The sequence below is a fragment of the Eumetopias jubatus genome, unplaced genomic scaffold (genome assembly GCF_037043125.1).
Source record: "Eumetopias jubatus isolate StellerSeaLion01/CBP00866 unplaced genomic scaffold, mEumJub1_p1.0 scaffold_7, whole genome shotgun sequence".
In the NCBI taxonomy this organism is placed as follows: Eukaryota; Metazoa; Chordata; class Mammalia; order Carnivora; family Otariidae; genus Eumetopias; species Eumetopias jubatus.
Genome location: NW_028274813.1, coordinates 47,746,409 through 47,763,537, shown reverse-complemented (window position 1 = coordinate 47,763,537; position 17,129 = coordinate 47,746,409). Strand labels below are relative to the sequence as shown.

General features: G+C 44.8%; 2 protein-coding genes across 13 annotated transcripts in view; one reads left to right on the top strand and one right to left on the bottom strand.

The window, feature by feature from the left end:
• The window catches only part of PYGL (glycogen phosphorylase L), a 100,586-nt gene extending 98,068 nt beyond the window's left edge, over positions 1 to 2,518 (bottom strand). For all 5 annotated transcript variants that reach the window (XM_088024590.1, XM_028107907.2, XM_028108037.2 and 2 more), the window contains exon 1: positions 2,192 to 2,518. In XM_088024590.1, coding sequence (XP_087880716.1) covers positions 2,192 to 2,434 — 243 coding nt within the window. In that variant the 5' untranslated portion in view covers positions 2,435 to 2,518. The remainder of the gene's footprint in view (positions 1 to 2,191) is intronic.
• Positions 296 to 17,129, top strand: part of LOC114213804 (uncharacterized) — a 36,336-nt gene continuing 19,502 nt past the window's right edge. For 2 of the 8 annotated variants that reach the window (XM_088024620.1, XM_088024612.1), the window contains exons 1-3: positions 4,180 to 11,745; positions 13,627 to 13,779; positions 14,813 to 14,952. The gene's annotated coding sequence lies outside the window, so the exon portion shown is untranslated. Of the gene's footprint in view, positions 384 to 4,179; positions 11,746 to 13,441; positions 13,487 to 13,626; positions 13,780 to 14,812; positions 14,953 to 17,129 lie in introns of those variants that run through there. The other 6 variants (XM_088024619.1, XM_088024614.1, XM_088024617.1 and 3 more) reach the window with 6 other exon arrangements.

The following is a 17,129-nucleotide window of genomic DNA, read 5'->3' as shown; positions in this document are numbered from 1 at the left end:
GGGATTGCATATCCAAATGCCTTCAGGAGCCAGGCAGAGAAAATAAATGTGTAATGGGAGTCACATGAAACAATGAGGAGGAGTCCTGAGCCAAGAACTGGGATGTATGTGTCCTGCTCGAGGGCACTGAAAATTTAACTGCTTAAAGGTGTTTTGCTGGCCAAAATGAAACACAATAGCTAGCCATATTCAGCTGCACGCTCCCAGCTTTATCACCTGCGGGGAGCAAGGTAACCACGTAGAGGTCTACTTCCTACACCAGCAGCCTGGGCCTCCAGCGCAGAAAACAGAGAATGCAGGAGAGTGGGTAATTTCAAGAGAACCCACAGGAATCAACAGAATTTGGCAGCCTGCTGAATGGGGGATACAGGAGGAAATCAAAGGTGAGACTCAAGTTTTATGTCTGGGTGACTGTCAGGATGGCAATGCCATTAAAATTACAGACAGAAGATAAGCCAGGATTCAGAGGGATGATGATATGAGTTTGAGGAAATAGGAAGAGATCTAGGTATGTTCACTGAGTACTCAGACATGTAGGAATGGAGTCTGAAAAGGAATCCCAAATCTGGGATTCATCTGTACAGTTACCAGACAGCAGGGGAGATGGGAAGAGAGCTTGGACACACTGGCTCCACTCTGTGTTCTAATGAGGGCAGGGACCTTCTGTTTAGGAGAACAACTGTCACAGCCGAGATAATTAAGATGCGGAATGAATCTTGTTCGCTGTGGTATCCCCATCCTATCACCATCAAATACCTGGTTTATACCTGCACTCAGGTAGGAAAGTGCTGTCCAATGAGAAACTTGCCAGAGGACAGGAGAACAAGAAAATACCAGATATGCCAAGGGAGGAGAAACACACAAGGTGCTAAAGGCTATGGAGGGGTGTGTGTGTGTGTGTGTCATTCTAAAATATGGCTCATCGTCTCATTCTCCAGTTTAAAAACAAATTATTTTTAATAGGAGGTGCAGTCCCTTCTATACAAATAAAAAAGATACAGTAAATATAAGTATACACCAAGTGTTTTCAAGAATTATATTTTAGCGGTTGCTACCTTTGGGTAGAGGCCTAGGCCTCTGGCGTGCAAAAGCATTTGAAAGCTTTGTAACAGCCGCAGTTTCTTACTACAAGAATTTACTTTCTTTTGCTCATGGGTTCTTTGGACTAGTCTTTCCCTCCCCCCATGTTTTTACATATTAAAAATATTCCTAATAGATGTTTATATGCATTTCCCACTGCCTTCTGGATATATCTTTCACCTATCTTTCACCTTTCCTAATATGCCCCCAGCCAGTTTTTCCAGTTTCCTCTCTCAATACATACTCACACCCACCTCGTTCTGCACAACGCAATTCTTCTCCCTGCCAGGTCCTTTCCAAATCCCCCCCACCCCCACCTTCCCAGACTGGCCAGGTGGAAATAGTGTCCCTCTGTACGCCCAAAAGCTCCCTAAGGAACCTTGCGTTCCAGCCCCTGCGTAGTGGAGAAGGTTGGTCAGTGCACAGCCTTCCTCAGCAGCTTCTGGGGTAGGTCTTAGAGTCAGAGCCTGTTCTGGCCCTCGGCCTCCCTCCCGCAGGAAACAAGGAAGTGCCCCAGCTCCACTCCCTACTCATCGGAACTGGTGGGAGTGACTGGGCGGAGCTCTGACTGTGGGGCGGGGCCTCTGCCCCTCTCTTCACCTCACCTCAGACCCCACGAGAAGCCGGGGTCATCCACGCAAACCCCAGTCCAGCCCCTCCAAAGGATCTAGGGGCAGTGAGGCACCTTCCTTCGACTCTTCTTTTCTGCCTCCTCTCCACCCCCCCGCCCCCGAGTCCCTGATCTTATTACCATTTGACGGCGTCTGTGTTTGTCTCCCTTCCCTAAACATTAAACTCAGCCAAAGCAGGGCTTTCGTCGGTTTTGCTCGGGGCCGACCAGCCTAGAACTGTGCCCGGCATACATACAGGAGGCGCCCAATACCTCCTATTAAATGCTGATGTAGCTGCTCCAAAGTTTGTGAAAGAAGCGGACAGACGAGGGAGGCCTGGCGTCCGCTCCCCAGGCGGCCGCAGGAGCCCAGCGCTCGGCGGCTCGGATGGGGCTGGGGTTGGCGGAGTGGTGCAGTGCCGTCCCCTGGGCGGCCCACCCCCCACCCCGCCCCGCCCCGTCCAGCCCGGACTTCGGGGCCACCTCCCGCCCGGCCGGTACCTTGGGGCACTTCTCGTAGTAGTACTGCTGCGTGCGGATCCAGCGCCCCACCAGGTGGTCGCGCACGGTGTGCGCCAGCGCGAAGAAGTAGTCGCGGGGGGTGGCCACGTTGCGGTCCTTGACCAGCGTGAAGTGCAGGTGTCGGTTGAAGCCCTTCTTGATCTCGGCCACGTTCTCCACGCCCACGATGCCGCGGATGCTGATCTGCCGCCTCTTCTCCTGGTCGGTCAGGGGCTTGGCCATGGCGGCGGCGGCCAGCAGCGCGGCGAGCGGGACTAGCGGCCCAGGCGCCCGAGGCAGGGCAGGGGCGGAGCGGGCTCTGCGCCTGGCGCCGCCGCTTTTGAGTGGGAGGAAAGTTTGCGGTCCGCCCCTGGGCGCGGCGCGGCGGGGGCTCCAGCTCCCCGGCCAGGGGGGCGGAGGGAGGGGGAGGGGGAGGGCCCGCCCCCGCCCGCCCCGCCCGCACCGCCCCGGGCTCTGCGGCCGCCGAGGCGGGGGGCGGGGCGCGCGCGGGACCCCCGGCGGCCGGCGTCTGCGCTCCCTCGGCGCCCGGCTGGGGCGGAATGGGGGGCCGAGGCCCTCTGGGCCGTCCGAGGTGGCACCTACGGCCCGTCACGCATCCAGTCGGCGGCCCGCTTCCGGATCTGCGAATCCCAGAGCGCGGCATTGTCGTGTCAACCCACTCGAGACGCTCCGATACTCGGAGGATGTCTGTGTGTGGAAGCACGTGTTGGCAAACTTTTGTCTGACAGACGGTTTACTTGCTATGTTATTATTGTTATTTCTCACCTGGAATGCGTTCCACCATAAGCATCTGAAGGGAGCAGCACGCTTTTACTTAAGCTGTCCCGTCCTCCTCGTCAGTCCTTGGCACTGCCCCACCCTGGATCCCAGACCTCCGAAAGAGATCCCAGGTGCCTCCTGTGCTTTCAGTTATTTTTCAAAGACTCAGAGATTCGGGTTTCTTGACTCCTCAGAGCCATCCCCAGTTTGCCCCGTCAAAAGCACCCTACTGCTCATCCGTAGAGACAGGTTCCTAAGAATCAGCAAGTCCTGAGTTGGCTCTTTGGGCTGATTAGGTGCCAGGAGCTTTTCTGTCAGGCCTCTTCTTTGAATTACCTTTTTAAAGGAAGGTGGGGTGGAGTAGGGAGAAAAGAGAAGGTATGTGTGTGGGAAATGAAGGGATAACTCACAGAGCCAGTTGCCTTGTTTATATAAAACAAAGCAGTCTGTGTTAATCTGCAGTACAGACCGATCTTTGCATGGTCACCTCAGCTTTGGTGGTGGTGATGGTGTGTGTGTATGTGTGTGTTTAAGCCTTGGCCAAGGCAAACACGTGGTATTTTAGGATGTCAGAGGCTTTTTCGTCTTCAATAAAGGGGAGTATTAATCTACTAGAATGTATTAGAGGGGCGCCTAGGCGGCTCAGTCATTAGGCGTCTGCCTTCGGCTCAGGTCATGATTTCAGGGTCCTGGGATCGAGCCCCGCATCAGGCTCCTTGCTCAGCGCGAAGCCTGCTTCTCCCTCTCCCACTCCCCCTGCTTGTGTTCCTGCTCTAGCTCTCTCTCTGTCAAATAAATAAATAAAATCTTTAAAAAAATACTATTAAAAAAAAGAATCTATTAGAAACAGTCTGTTGCCAGAATTGCCAGCCTTGCCAACAAAGACTTGTGTTATTCCAGTTCCCAACTACTGCTCCCTGGTGGGCACTATGATGAAACGGTGCTTAGGAAGAGCTGAACAGGACAGACCTCCCAGGACAAGTCTAAGTTGCGCATTGCCGGAAGACAACCTCGGGAAAGTGTGTTAGTCCGGGTCTTTGGAGAAGCAGATGCTAAGACATGATTAAACGTGCAAAGATTTTTATCAGGGCAAATTCCTGAGGGAGAGAAAACAGAGAAGGAACCAAGTTAGCCTGGGAGAGCATCAGACTGTGAGGCAAGTCTGAGCCCCAGGGAGGGAGGGAGGGAGGGAGGGAAGAATGGGAAGGGGGTGTCCCAGGCTGCCCTGCAGTCCTAGGAAGAACCAGCAAGGCCAGCGGGATGTTCTGGAGCCAGTCAACTGTCAGAGGTGTCCCCATGCTCTCTGAGTCATTGGTGGGAGCACACCCTGGAGGCGTGGCCTCCGCACACGCGAAGCAAGGATATCTGGGACCTTGGTCACTTATGCTCCTTGAAGTTGGAGGTCTCTGAGCCCCATTCTGGTAGCCACCCCAGGAAGATAAACATAGGTCACATAGATAAACATAGGTTAAACATAGGCTAACGTAGATAAACATAGGTTAACAGTCACTGTGTTTCAAGGTAGAGATTATTGTGTTGGCATACCATTTTCGGATTCATCAAAACCACAATGAGCATTTCCTGAGGGCTCTGGCTGGGCACTTGATGTGCATTCCCTCATTCAATCTGCTCACCAGCTCTGTGGGCAGGTTGTAATCTGCTTCCCATTTGACAGATGAGGAAACTGAGGCTTAGAGAAGGTACGTAGCTTGCTCAAGGTCACATAAGAAAGGGGCTGAAGAGGTTTTCCGATCTCTGCATGTTGTTTTCCCTCTTCTGAAACAAAAGAGGGAATCTGGGTTCTGTTTTGTAAGCCTGAATTCTGACTGCACCTCAGCTGACCTATTTACCCTGCCTGCTTGGTTTGTTCTGTACTATCCCCTGGCCTTTTGACCTACTTCTAATCAGTTTTGAAATCCAGGGAAATGTCAGAAGTCCAAAGTGGCCCCACATCAGGTCACTTGCACTCTGGAGATTGGCAGTGTGAAAAGTGAGCTGAGGTTTATGTTCAATAGCGTATTTAAGTACATTCCACTCAGTATATTTAATGTATGAGTCTGTCAACCAAGGTGACTACCTAGACTCTGCTGTTTTAAATATTTAGTAAGATGACTGAGAGCCTAGATTTATTATACTATTGAATGTCCTTAGAATCTGTAGACGGTACAGCTGACTGAATTGCCATCTATGTAATTGGCCGTGACTGTGACCATTCACTTGGTACCTGAATATATTTGGCTTATATTGAAGCAAGTGAGTATTCCTGGCACTTTCAGGTCCTGTCATATTTGATTTGCTCATTAATACGGTAGTTTGACTCGTTAGGTGTGGTCCAGTGGGAGTTCCCGAAAAGCCAGAAATATTTAACAACCGTCTCTTCCTGTCCATCAAATCACTGACAGTCTTAATATGCCTGGTGTGGAATATGCTGAGACTGGAGAATCAGTGCCTCAATTTCGACTTCTGCAAAATAAGACTGAAACTCTCTGTCCTATTCACTTCACAAGATGGCAAAATTCAAAAAAGTTATGCCTGGAGAGATACTAGGATATGTTAAAAACATTCTTAAGATGTGAACTTTGGGTTGGGGATTATGTTTTGAAATGTTAGTCAGTATTTTAATGTTCTCCTGGGAGTTTACTTTTTCCCCATCTGCCTTGAGGAGCCGCTCTAGCACTTGTGCTTAGAATCTCTAAGATGTGAGCCTTCCTGGTTTGGGACTGCTGACATTTGGGAGAAGCATGAAGAGTAAGGGCCAAGGGGCTGAGGGGCCTGGGGCAGGAGTGAGAAGATGACATAACAGTTGTGGGGGGAATAGCGATGTCGCTGGTCTTGCAGCCAGGAGCCTGGATCCTGCCATTCTGGGGAGGCTGCAGAAACCCCAGGTGGCCTGAGTCTGTGAAAGCAGCCTGGGAAGCTACTCTGCTTCCTTGGAAGACCCAGGGAGGTAGCGGGACCCCAGGGAGGATGTGGCTGCTTGGAGGCTTCCAACAGTCAGGGCTTAGATGTGTTCACGAAGACTCCCCACCCCCAAGGAGCCATTGGCTGAAGATCAAAGGTCAGGTGTGAAGCTGACTCAGAGAATCCCCAGGAGGATCAATGTCAAGGCCTGAGTCCTCCATCCCCCATTCCTTCCATTGTGCCTTGGTCTCCAGACAGAATGGACCATTTCTCCCCTTCCTGGAGAAACGAGGGCTCAAATTAGAAATTAAGCTGATATATGAAAAATAAAGTTGCATTTTTTGCACAACTGAGTTTATATGCTGCTTGTGTTTCCTTTACCCTCTGGTATTATTGCTCATGCAGTGATGCATGTTTCAGAAAAAGCTTTACTTTGTTATGGGAACAAATGAGAAGATTAATTCTGAGAAAATTTTGCAAAGAGATATGAACAAATCCTGACAAAGGAAGGGAAGTGAGAAATGTGCTAAGCATAGGGTTTCAGCAGATAATCATGATGCAACATGCCCTAGAGACAGCATCCCAGTAACCTTGTCTCAGGCCCTTGGTCATGCAGACACCCAAGTGAGCACATTTTGACTTCCCCTTTGTGTGCAATTAATTGTAAGCATTTACCATATAAAGCATAAACCATAAAAAACAAACTGTGGTTCCCCGAAGAGCTGTGGTTCTCCTATACAAATATTATTGGTTTTTAGAATTTTGTTTCTTTAGGGAGTAAATCTAAGGAATCACCAACACAGGTTCTCAAATACTTACTTTAACATTTCTGAACTGTTTAATTACCAAACTTTGAAGCTCTAATCAGTAAGGTGTTTAGATACAGAGGGCTTAAAATATACAACACAGAGAAAAATAGCTTCCTTTTCACTTAATATTTTCAAGGATGGAGCCTGGGATTTGGGATGATGTATTAAAAGCTATTCTCAAACAAATGCAGGGCTCTTCTTTTTGCATTTCTTGTTGTCTTAGGTGGATTATAGCTCATAAAGCATAGTTTTGCATAGCATAATCTATCTCTGTTTTTCATTTTCAATATTTCTAATTTATTTGAAAAATATTTGTGCAGTGCCTACTATGTATCCGGCACTGGGCTGGGCACTTGAGATACATCAGTGAACCAAACTGACTAGAGTGTAGCCAGATACACTGTTTCCCCGGGACTACCACCCTCCCTTTATCTCCCCCTCACCGCTTTATATTTAAGAATCATTCTATACACTATTGTGGGAGTGGCCATTTGACAACCTGACCTGGTTTTACAACCACGACTACAGGACTCCCCTGTGGTCATGTCCCAGGTGAAAGAAGGACTTGGAAGTATTGGCCAGCTTGGAAAGTCAACAAAGTAATCATCGAAAGGGCACCCATGTATACAAGGTACAGCGTTCACTGCTAATGGTACCTGGGTGACTCAGTTGGTTAAGCAACTGCCTTCGGCTCAGGTCATGATCCTGGAGTCCCGGGATCGAGTCCTGCATCGGGCGCCCTGCTCAGCAGGAAGTCTGCTTCTCCCTCTGACCCTCCCCCGTCTCATGCTCTCTCTCTCTATCTCATTCTCTCTCTCAAATAAATAAATAAAATCTTTAAAAAAATAAATAAAAAAATAAAAAATACATGCCATGGTCTCTCCCTTGCCAAGAACTTTTAAACTATGTTAAGGTACCACACTCACATGAAAATACAAGGCAGGGGGCGCCTGGGTGCCTCAGTTGGTTAAGCGTCTGACTCTTGACTTCTGCTCGGGTCATGAGCTTAGGGTTGTGAGATTGAGCCACCTGGGTGGGGCTCCATGCTGGGTGTGGAGGCTGTTTAAGATTCTCTCTCCCTCTACCTCTGCCCCTCTCCCTGCTGTCTCCTTCTAAAAAAAGAAAAGAAAATGCAAGGCAGAACATACTAAAGGAAAAAAATAATTAGCCCAGACCTTAAGCGCTAAGTTCACAGGAAGGAAAGAACAACTTGTCTTTGTCTTGAAGTCAAATGACAACAGCTGTTTCTCCTGTTTCTCTTTCTTCCTGGAAATTCCATGTCCTCCTCCACCCTCTTGAATGATAGTATCTTAGTCATGGAATCATAGTACACTTCCCGTTTAAGATGAAAACATGAAGCTTCACTCATAATTTTCATTACGAATCATCTTTCATGTTTTTGAGGATAACATTTAGCGTGAGAACTGCAGAGACAGGCTCACACCAGCAGGTGGAGGAATTTGCCATTTGAGCTTGAGATCTCAGGTTATCCAGTGGTTGGGCAAGGTGGTGATTGCAATTTTAATTACTGCTTTATTTCTCTTTCTTTGTTCCAGATATTTACGCACCAAAACACCCTGAAAAAGACCCATAATCCAAAGAAGATAAATCAAAATTGATTATTTTCATCACTCCAGCCAGAGCATAAAGTAGATGGCACTTTCTCCCTTTTAGAATCTTAGATGTAAAATATCGAAATCTAAAGAAATAATTTATTCTGAGACAGAATATTGGAGAAGTCTTAAAATAAAAAAAAGCACAGGATCCTAACATCTTTTTTAAGGATTTTATTTATTTATTTGACAGAGAGAGAGAGAGCACAAGCATGGGGAGCGGCAGGCAGAGGGAGAGGGGGAAGCAGACTCTCTGATGAGCAGGAAGCCCAAGATTCGGGACTTGATCCCAGGACCCTGGGATCATGACCTGAGCCGAAGGCAGACTTTTAACCGACTGAGCCATGCAGGTGCCCCAGGGATCTTAACATTCTTATGCTAGGTTGAGAACACACTCAAAGTTGGGTGTGCTATTGGGATTCCCAGTCAAGCATAAGAGTTTACAGGATTAGAATAGCAGAGTAGAGAGGTCTCCACTGGAGTCTATCACAGGTTTTCAAGCCCATCTGGGCATGTCCGAACTGCTGAAACAGGCCTGAATGAAGCCAGTGTGCCCAGGGGAGGTTGAAGTCGCATGGGAGGAAGTGAAATCATCCCCATTGTGGCGTTTAGGTCTTATGAGCATGTCTAGCAAGCTGTGGGTGACTGGTGAGGTCTGAGGAGTTTCCTGGGTGACAACTCACCCTAAGGGCAGAAGGAATCTGCTGATTAGCTTGAGCCAGGAGGAAGCCTTCATTGTCAGAGGGGAGTGGTGTGTCTGACTGGGACATTGTGGCCATTTCTTGATTGTGTTCGCTAGTCTAGCTACTTAGAAGCATGTGCTTCCTGGGGACATGGAGGGCTGTTGGTAAAAACTGAATGAATTTTCACACTAAGTTTTATAAAAAATACTCAGATCCCAGAAACACTGTTTTCCCTTCCAACATGAACAGGTGAGTCATTCTCTTGCACTTCACTCCTGCACAGCTTGGAGGAGGGTCTGGAAGAGCTGCTTGCTCAAGGGGCAGGAGGGTTGCCAGCAGAATTGGGAGCACGTAGAGACACCTTCTGGAGACTCCCAGAAATACAGGACTTGTTATGGTTTGGAAGCAAGAACCAGTGACATTGTGTTGGAATTAATGGGATGTCCTCTGACTCAGAGACTTGTAAGAACTGGAGAAATAGGCATTATGGATATACTATTAACCAGGTTCTTAGAATTATAAAACATTTACTAAAAGAATCTTCATAACCATGTCTCTCGTTTGATGGGTAAGCTCTTTTGCAAAACTCCGTTTCTTGGGTAGTATTTTTATAGCAGTAAAACATACACTGGTTAATAAATCTTAAGTGTGTATCACAATGAAATTTATACATGAATAACTAATGCAAACTCACCTAGATTGATCTACAGAACATTATGAACAGCCTAGAGACCTCTCTTGGACTACTTCCACTCTCCCTCCCTAAAGGTAATCACCACCCTGATTTCCAATATGACAGATTACTCTTGCCTCTTTTGAACTTTGCATAAATGGAATTATACAGAACATCTATATTCTTTCTGACTTGCTTTACTCATTATTATGCCTGCAAGTTTCATTTATGTTCTTGCCAAACCTCATGTTTTATTGCTGTATGGAATTCCATTATATGAATGTAGCACCAGTGCCTTTATCTGTTTTGCTGTTGGTGGACATTTGGGTTGTGTCCAATTTTTGATTATTATGAACAATGCTGTTGTAAAGGTATGGTACATGTTTTTCCTGAACACATGCCCTCATTTCTGTTGGGAATGTAATGGCTGGATCTGATATATAAGTTTTAATGGCATCTTTTTTCTTCCTGATATAGAAAATGAAGTTTGGCTATAGATGTATAGTTCTCTTGAAGTAAAGGGATTGAAGCAGTGATGGAAGTAATATGACCAGAGGCTAGGAAGAAAGCATTGGCATTACTTAGACTAGCTAGGTACCGATACTTCTGAATCATTTGTTATCAGAAGTTATAATAAATAGTAACAATGTGACCTATGTCATTGCTCATGACAAATTTAGAAACAATTAGGATAATTTTCCGCTGCTACCTAGAGTATTTTAGGATCTCTCTTACCGGAAGCTAATTTTTATATTAATCTTAGGAAGATAAGCTTAGGAAAGTTATTAAAATTTTTAAAAAATTATTTCTGTCCATCAATGGAGATGGTTCAAAGTTGGTTGCAGCACTCCCAGTTTGTGGCGTTTACCACTGGAAGCTAAGAAACATCAGTGGGTCTTCTAAACTTTTAAAATTTTTAGTTAATCTGTTTTACGTGTTGATCATTGTGTTTCATGAATTTAAGCCATGAAGACTGAATGGAAGGGAATAGCACTAAGTTTGGGTCCCCAGAGACAAATGTTTTATGCTGTAGGCCTCGCCCAGAATCTCTGTGGTCAAAAATAGCCCTGGAGTTAAAGTTACCCAGTAGCTCTTGGCCCAACACTGCAAATTCTGCATCTAATCTACTAGACTGTCACTTGGATTTGTTGAAAACTAACATTATTTCTACTTGATTTCTAATTATACAACTAGCATCTGTTTATTCTAGAAAATTAGGGTGGCATGTAAAAACATAACAAAAAATCTCGTGTAATAGCATAATATTTTGTTAATGTTTTGGAATAATTTCTTTCAGTTTTTAAATTACCCATTTTTTTACATAGCTCTTTTCTTCAATACATGTTTCTGAGAACTTCCTATGTACTGACAGTGCAAATGAATAGAACCAGAGATCCTGCAATCTCTTACAGGGTCTCTTAAGACTTGAGCTTACCCAACAGAATCCAGAACAATTCCAAGATCAGAGATGGCAGGAGCTGGGAAGAGTGACCTCCAGGAGATATGGTGCAGGAAAGAGATAAAATAGCGGCCCTGAGACAGCTGTCCTTAAAAAGACTTGCTTGCAAGTTTGGCCCTTGTCCAGCATCTGGAAACTTAGAATTCAGGAGTTTTCTCACCATTCCCTAACTGAGAAGGATGGTTTACTGTAACCAGCCTAGACTGTTTGTGCAAATGATATGTTTAGGCTGAACACCTGCTCTTCTTCTGGGAGTCTGGAATTTTGACACATGGTAGGTCCCTACATGAGGGGCCTCCAATAAAAACCTCGGGTACTAAGTCTAATGAGCTTCCCTGGTAGACAACACTTTGCATGTGTTGCCACATGTGGTTGTTGGAAGAATTAATTACATCCTGTGACTCCACTCAGAGAGGTTTCTGGAAGCTGATTCTAGGTTCAGCTGATTCTAGGTTCAGCAGGACTTTGCCCCATGTATCTTTTTCTTTTGCTGATTTTGCTTTGTATCTTTTTGTTGCAGTAAACTGTACCTGTGAGTATAATTATATCCTGTGAGTCCTTCTAGCACATCATTGAACATAAAGTTGGTCTTGGGGACCCCTGATATGGTGACCCCCTGGGAAATTAAGTTACCAGGTGAGTCATTACCTCTACTTTCATGGTGACCCTTAGGATAAAACTGAGAATACAACTCCTTGAGTGGGTCTCATCAAATGCGATGCTCCAAGAGTAGAGATTTGGGCAAGATAAATGGTTTAATGTCCCAAGTAACTTAAAGCCACAGGAGAGTTGGGGAGACTGAAACTGAGGAATATCTATCTGTTCAATCCACATCCTCCTCTGCCCTGATCAGTCCTATTGCTGGAGAACAGTCTCACTGGTTTGAAAAAAAAATTGCAATTACCAATATAGTTCAATATAACCTCAATACAAATATAGCCAAACATTTAAGGCAGACCAAAAACATGGTAGGCATGGATTCAATAGACAGAACTGACCCACAGAAGACTAAGAGTTAATACAGGAAACCGAGGAAATCTAAAAAATAAGGACAAATATGTAATAAAATTGAGAAATTTTTATTTATAGAGTTCTTCTTACTGAGAGCATGGTACGTGTTAGAAGAAATGTGTTGCTTGGGTGCTGGCTTATTCTCAATCAATCCTGGGCGTTTTGGTTTACTCTCAAATCCCCAAATCACTTGGTCTCAAGCACTGAGACACTTCTCTCTTGAAACTGGCACTGGTTTATATGAGTTAAGAAGCGTCTTTAAAGACTTGGCAGGGAGGGTGATAATAGAAGAGGATTAGGTCACAGCACAGGAAATATCTTGAAATTGATGATCAGATATCATTGAGCCCAAAGACCATCAGACACACTGTGAGAGGGAGTTCCTTTCCAGCTGTTTCTTTCCTTGGGTCCTATTCTGCTTCCATGTTCTTAGAGACCACCCTTTTAGATCAGAGTGGCTTTTCCCATCTCCTCTTTCCCTTGAGACCCCCAACTGCAATCTCTGGGAAGGAAAAAGAAGTCTCTTAAAATGAGATAAATGGGGCGCCTGGGTGGCTCAGTTGGCTAAGCGACTGCCTTCGGCTCAGGTCATGATCCTGGAGTCCCGGGATCGAGTCCCGCATCGGGCTCCCTGCTCAGCAGGGAGTCTGCTTCTCCCTCTGACCCTCTTCCCTCTCGTGCTCTCTATCTCTCATTCTCTCTCAAATAAATAAATAAAATCTTTTAAAAAAATGAGATAAATGAGCAAACCTATCTGCGCAAAGATGAAACACTCACATTACCGCGCAGAACAATTTAGCTCCACATTCTCCCAGTCATCCGTCCTTGCAGGGCTGGGCTGGGGATTTCCTTTTACATGATCAGTTTCCCTTAAAGCATTTTAACAACAACAACAACAACAACAAAACAAAAGTGGGGGGGAAGCAGTTTCCCCCAGCAGTTGTCTATGGTGTCCTCAATGCCGCCATGGCTGCAGCTTAAGAAATTCTAGTCCTAACTCCCTCCCTGTTGTTCTGCTTCACTAAGAAAGGTAATTTTTGTCATCAAGAATATTAGCAAAACATCCTGAGTGTGGCTGGCCTCTGAAGATCTTCCCACCTCAGCCTTCATGACCCAGCATCACCCCATGGCAGGGTACCTGCCCTGCCTCCAACGGTGGGTGTTCTGCGAGGTACAGCCCTGAGTGGATACAAAAAGAGGAGATGGTACCCCATTGGCAGCACCAGGACATAGCTCCCCGGGTATAATTTTTGCAGGCCCTGGATTTCTGAGCTGGGTGCTGATAGTGGGGTGACTCAAGTTCCTTCTCTGTCCTTCCTAGGTATTCATGTGGCTCTGTCCCAGAGCGTGGAGTCTGTTTATTTCAGTAAGTTCTCTTTGCATCTTGGCCGCAAGTGATGTTCCACATTCCAGCCCCCTCTGTGCCGACATGGGGCTCGATGCTTTCTAGGTCCTGTCAAATGGTTGACAGGATTTCTAATGCTGTTGAAACTTTTGTATTTCAAGCAGCTTATATGAATATCTTCGTGGGAATTTGTAAGAAGCTGTATTGGAGATTATTACCCTGCAATAACCTGGACATTGAAGGCTGGGAGATTTGATTAATGAGGGAAGTGGAGGAGACACTGAGCGGAGCATGGTTCCTGAGGCAGGAATGGGGTAAGTTACAGATGGTGGAAGCTTTCTGTACTTTGGACACTGTATTCCTGGTGGGGAGGGATGAATGGAAAGGAAAGTGAGAGGTTACCAGAGAGATAACCTTGTTTACTTTGGAATTTTGCCTGGAGCTGGCTTTGGTCTTCATCCTCCCAGACACTAGATGGGAAATAGAGCCTAAAGAAGAAATCCTTTTTACACTAGTTTGGTGATCCTCTGAGAGGGCCAAAGGCAAGGGCCAGGGTTCAGGGAGACAGTTCTCTATCAAAATTTCTCCAAGTCTTGGGGCGCCTGGGTGGCTCAGTCAGTTAAGCGTCTGCCTTCAGCTCAGGTCATCATCCCAGGGTCCTGGGATGGAGCCCCGCATTGGGCTCCTTGCTCAGCGGGAAGCCTGCTTCTCCCTCTCCTCTCTGCTTGTGTGCTCTCTTTCACTATCTCTGTCTCTCTCTCTCAAATACATAAATAAAATCTTTAAAAAAAAATTTCTCCAAGTCCTTCAAAAGAATTAAATTTTATTTTATGGTGGTGAGAACATTTAACATGAGATCTATTCTCTTGGCAAATTTTTAAGTGTACAACACAATATTGTTAACTGTAAGTACAACGTTGTATAGTGGATCTCTAGAACTCATTCATGTCGCTTAACTGAAACTTTATGCCCATTGATTAGCAATTCCCCATTCCCCCTCCCCCCCCCAGCCTCTGGCAACTACCATTCTATTCCTTGACTGTATGTATTTTAGCACGCTCATTGTTCAATGCAGCATTATTCATAATAGCCAAGGTATGGAAACCTCCTAAGTGACCATCTACAGATGAATGGATAAAGAAAATATGGTATATACATACAGTGGAATATTCTTCAGCCTTAAAAAATAACTGAATTCTGAAATGTGAGACAACATGGATGAACCTGGGGACATTATGCTGAGTGAAATATGCCAGTCTCAGAAGAGAGAACACTACATGATTCCACTAATAAGAGGTATCTAAAATAGTCAAATACTTGGAGTGAAACCATTTTCATCTGTTCTAGGAGAAGAAGACTTAAGTCCTTCTGATCCCATACCAGTGTCTGATTCCAGTTGATCACGCCTCATGCCATGTGTGCCACTCACAGGACCGGAGGGAGCTGAGAAGCTTGACCAATATCAAGAGTTAAAGGAACATACATAGGTAGTTGTGGCTGGTTTGTTCATGCGTACAAGGAACAGCATATAGGAAATAGTTGTTTCCTATTGGAATAATGCTAAAAAAAACAGGTCCCTGTCCTGCAAGCATTTATTCACATAAAGTATTTGTCTAACAAAACTTAAAACTTGAAAACTCTTTAAATCTATTTTTAAGGACCCACAAAACACATGTAATTTTAAAACTGGAGTTGTAATTTGTTATTCCACACCCCAAGTGAAACAGCTTTGCATGCAAGGGTGGAAACCGAACATCCCCCTGGGGGTATGTGTGGATTAGTGCTTCTTTCCTATTTGGAAAGCAGAGCAGGATGGTTAGGAGTGAAGGCCCCAGAACCACCATATGGGGTTTCCAACCCCAGCTTTGTCACCTACCAGCTGTGTGACCTTGGGCAAATTCCACAAACTTTATTTGCTTTAGTTTCCTCATTTTTAAATTGGAAGACAACAATAATGCCAACCTCATAGGGATGTTGTGTAGATTATGTGAGTTAATAAATGGGAAGAGTTTAGAATAGTGCTCAGTACATTGTGAGCACAGTAATAATTACTATTATTACCTGCCCTAAGAAGCATCGGTGTGAATGATACTCAAGGAATGAAAATCTTGTAAAGTTATTCAAGGCCAAAATCCTTTGCAAACTTGTCCCCCTTCCCCCATCCACATTGTAAACACAATAGCAATTTGTATTTAACTATATACTGACCATTCTGCATTGCCAGGATCCTAGTGAGCTATATTAGGCATGTCACTTATTTTTTCACTTAATCCTTACAACCATCCTATCCTGTAGGTACTATTATTTCCAATTTATGACAAATGAAGGCTTATTGAGGTTAATTACCTTGTCTAAGTTCATATCTAATGAAGTGGTTGATGTGGGCGGGGAACCTGGTTTTTATGACTCAAGAGTCCATGTTGAGATGGATTTTCAGATCAGCAAGATCTGAAGAATGATTAAAAAAAATTTTTTTTTCAAATTGAGTGAATGTTTTTATCAACTTGAAAAGTAAACAGCATATAAATAAATACTGGACAAGGGCAACCCTGAGCCTTCAAAACAATTTGATAAAAATACAAGCTAAACAACAACATAATCCAATTTCAAAACTATATACAAACTCAAACATTTTGGTTTTGGTTTTTCTACATTTCATTTAAATTCTAGTTACTTCACATACAGTGTAATATTAATTTCAGGAGTAGAATTTAGTGATTCATCACTTTCATACAACACCCGGTGCTCATTACAAGTCTCCTCCTTAATACCCATCACCCATCAACCCATCCCCCGCCCATCTCCTCTTCAGCAACCCTCAGTTTGTTCTCTATAATTAAGAGTCTCTTGGGGCCACATGCGTGGCTCAGTCGGTTAAGCGTCCAACTCCTGATTTTGGCTCAGGTCATGATCTCAGGGTCGTGAGATTGAGCCCCCCCCCGCCATGGGGTTCTGTGCTCAGCAGAGTCTTCTTGAGTTCTCTCTCACCCTCTCCCACTGCCCCTTGCCCCCTGCGCATGTGCTCTTTCTAAAATAATAAATAAATCTTTAAAAAAGAGTCTCTTACGGTTTGCTTCCCTTTCTTATTTTGCCTTCCTGTATGTTCTTCTGTTTTGTTTCTTAAATTCCACATATGAATGAAATCATATAGTATATGTCTTTCTCTGACTTATTTTGCTTAGCATAATGCACTTTAGCTCTATCCATGTCATTGTGAATGGCAAGATTTCATTCTTTTTGATGGCTGAGTAATATTCCATTGTATATATATGTATATGTATGCCACATCTTCTTTATCCATTCGTCAGTCAATGGAAATTTGGACTATTTCCATATTTTGGCTATTGTTGCTATAAACATTGGGATGTATGTACCCCTTTGAATCTGTATTTGTATCCTTTTGGTAAATACCCAATAGTGCAATTGCTGGATCATAGGGTAGTGCTATTTTTAACTTTTTAAGGAAACTCCATACTGTTTTCCAGAGTGGCTACACCACTTTGCATTCCCACCAACAGTGTAAGAGGGTTCTCCTTTCCCTGCATCCTCACCCACATCTCTTGTTTCTTGTGTTGTTAATTTTAGCCATTCTGACAGGTGTGTGGTGGTATCTCATTGTGGTTTTGATTTGTATTTCCCTGATGATGACTGATGAGCATCTTTT